Source organism: Cheilinus undulatus, linkage group 18 (genome assembly GCF_018320785.1).
Source record: "Cheilinus undulatus linkage group 18, ASM1832078v1, whole genome shotgun sequence".
Taxonomy (NCBI): domain Eukaryota; kingdom Metazoa; phylum Chordata; class Actinopteri; order Labriformes; family Labridae; genus Cheilinus; species Cheilinus undulatus.
The window spans coordinates 25,876,303-25,878,956 of record NC_054882.1 but is presented as its reverse complement, the minus strand read 5'-3'; the positions used below and the strand labels follow the sequence as shown (position 1 = coordinate 25,878,956).

At 44.6% G+C, this 2,654-nt stretch overlaps 1 protein-coding gene across 1 annotated transcript; it reads right to left on the bottom strand.

The window, feature by feature from the left end:
- Positions 1-674: 674 nt before the first annotated feature.
- chrm5a (cholinergic receptor, muscarinic 5a) lies at positions 675-2,255 on the bottom strand. Its single transcript, XM_041813296.1, has one exon. It carries the CDS (start codon positions 2,253-2,255, stop codon positions 675-677), a length of 1,581 nt encoding a protein of 526 aa, XP_041669230.1.
- Between the last annotated feature and the right edge of the window lie 399 nt (positions 2,256-2,654).

The window sequence follows — 2,654 nt, the reverse complement described above, 5'->3', positions numbered from 1 at the left end:
ATTGTGAAATATATCCATGCAATTGATATGTGAAACAGTCTATCTGGTGTGCCAGGTTAACTACAAATCATTAATATTAACTTGGGCAGCTTGCTGATTGTTTATCTGGGTGAGCTCAGTGAACTAATGGGCTTAGCGATAGGTCAATTTCTGAGGAATCTAACACCTACCCCGCAGCAGCAGCTACAGGCATTGAATACAACCATACTGAAATAGAAGACCTTTTTGCTTATTGTTTTGTTTGCTTTTGTAAGCCAAAAAGAAGCATTCATACCAACTCTGAGTCTGTTTCATAACATGTAAAAATCTACTAACAGGAGCTTTAACAGGATACTACCTCTGACTCACTGTAAATGATATATTTGACTGTTAAAGACAGCATGTGAGCAGCAATGTGATATTTCTTTTTTTTTTTTTAACTACCAACTCATGTACAGTACGAGACCACAAGGAGATGAAATGTACCATTTAGTCCACAGAGGGCGCCAAGATCAACACAAACTTAAAGTTCCTCACAGCAGCTTTAAGCTCAAAGCAGCATTCTTTATAGCAGACCTACTGATTGACAAGCAACACTTTAGACTCTACCAGCTCCTTTACACAGGATGTTTTCTTTTGATATCAACTTGTTCATACAAACACATAATTTACAGCCATCATCTTAAGAAAAGATTTCACGTCAGTTTAGTGCTGACTACAGGGTTTTGTCCGTACCAGTACAGCTTCTCCTCAATCCTTTTCTTCTTCCACTGACAGAGTAAAAGCATGCGAAAGGTCTTTTGGAAAGTCTTGTTGCAGAGAGCGTAGCACATGGGGTTGACGGTGCTGTTTACATAGCAGAGCCAGTATCCCAGGTGCCAGAGCGAGAGGGGAATGCAGTCTGAGCAGAAAGTGGAAATAAGCACCATGATGTTATATGGTGTCCAAGTCAGGATGAAAGCCAGCAAGATGGCGCTGAGAGTCTGAGCCGCCTTCCTCTCCTTGATCAGCACCATTCTCTTCCTCTTTGTAATCTGGTTCTTCAGGGAGCTGTCTATGGGCTTAGACGTGGAGGAGGTGGATGGGGCGCTCATGGATTCAGCAGAGGAGAATGTTGATGAAGCCATTTTGGTGTCTCCGTTCTTACTGTGGTTCTCCACATGAGCGTCTTTGGACACAGGTTTGAACTTGTATGAGACACCTTTGGTGCTCTTCTGAGAGCTGTTCTTGGGCGGGGTTTGGAAGAAGCTGTCCTCCTCGTAGCTGCTGAGCTGCTCGCTCTCACTGCCCGCTCCGCTCTTGATGGTCTCGCAGGCTTGGTTCCTGAAAGAGGTCTGAAATCCACCTGGAGACACAGGCCTTTCATCGTCCTCAGAAGAGGCATAGCTATTAAAGGTGGTCAGCTGCCCGGCTTTGGACCACTCATCGTTAGTGGTAGCTGCTGATTTTGCCGCATTGCTTCTGCTTGAAGATGACCAAGATGCTTGAGTCCTGTCATGTGAAGTGGACCTTAATTTACAGCTAAAGCAAGATCTGATAATGGTCTTCTGAGGCTGGGTCACCCCTGGGTCTGTTGTAAAGTTAATCCCCTGCAGCTCGGCCAGATCTTTAGTCCTCTTTTCTGTCTCTTTGTAGATCCGACAGTAGAGGATTGTCATGACTGATACAGGGATATAAAAAGCAGCGATAGCTGTCCCAAAGGTTATCACAGGCTCAGAGAAAAACTGGATCTGGCATTGCCTCTCAGGGACTGTCCTTTTTCCAACAAAGTACTGCCAGCAGAGAATAGGCGGAGCCCACAGGATCAGCGACACCAACCACGCCAAACCGATCATGATCCCGGCTCGTTTGGGAGTCCGTTTGGCCCTGTAGGTCAGAGGTCTGGTGATAGAGAAATATCTGTCAAAACTGATCACCAACAGGTTCATGACAGAAGCGTTACTAGCTACATAGTCCAACGCCAACCACAGGTCACAAGCAAGGTTCCCTAAGGCCCAGTAACCCATTAGGATATAAGAGGTGTACAGGTTCATGGAGAAAACGCCAATGATAAGGTCAGCAGCTGCTAGGCTCAGCAGGTAGTAATTATTCACCGTCTTTAGCTGGCTGTTCACTTTGAAGGACAGCATCACTAAAACGTTCCCCACTATGGTGATGAGGCTGACAATGGCTGACACAGTTGCGATGGTGATCACCTCCCAGAGACTGTGAGTGACAAGATGGATATCCATGGTGCTGGCGTTTGCAGAGGAGTTCAGTATGACCTCTCCCTCCATGGTTTTGTTCTGTATTTTAGCATCCAAGTAGCACAGAAGTGACAGGATTTGTCATTTTCAAAGACATCTCCTGCAAGGAAAAAATACATGTTATTCCTGTTCAAGCAAGTGCAATTCATTGCCACTAGATGGCATAAACCAAGCATCAAATCATCACACTTACATGGACATAAGGAAAGGCAAAGCTTTACAGACTTCCATTGTTACCAAAAACCTCACGTACATGTAGAAAAGATTGGTCTTTCTTAACAGAATATACATGAAGTTATAACTGAGAGCATAGTTGAATGCAGAGTAATGTGGCTGTCATTTCCATGCAGTTCTGGCAGTCACATCAGTCTAATGTAGATTACCATATGGAGAGTTTTGGGTAATCTCAGCAAACATCTGTGGCACATT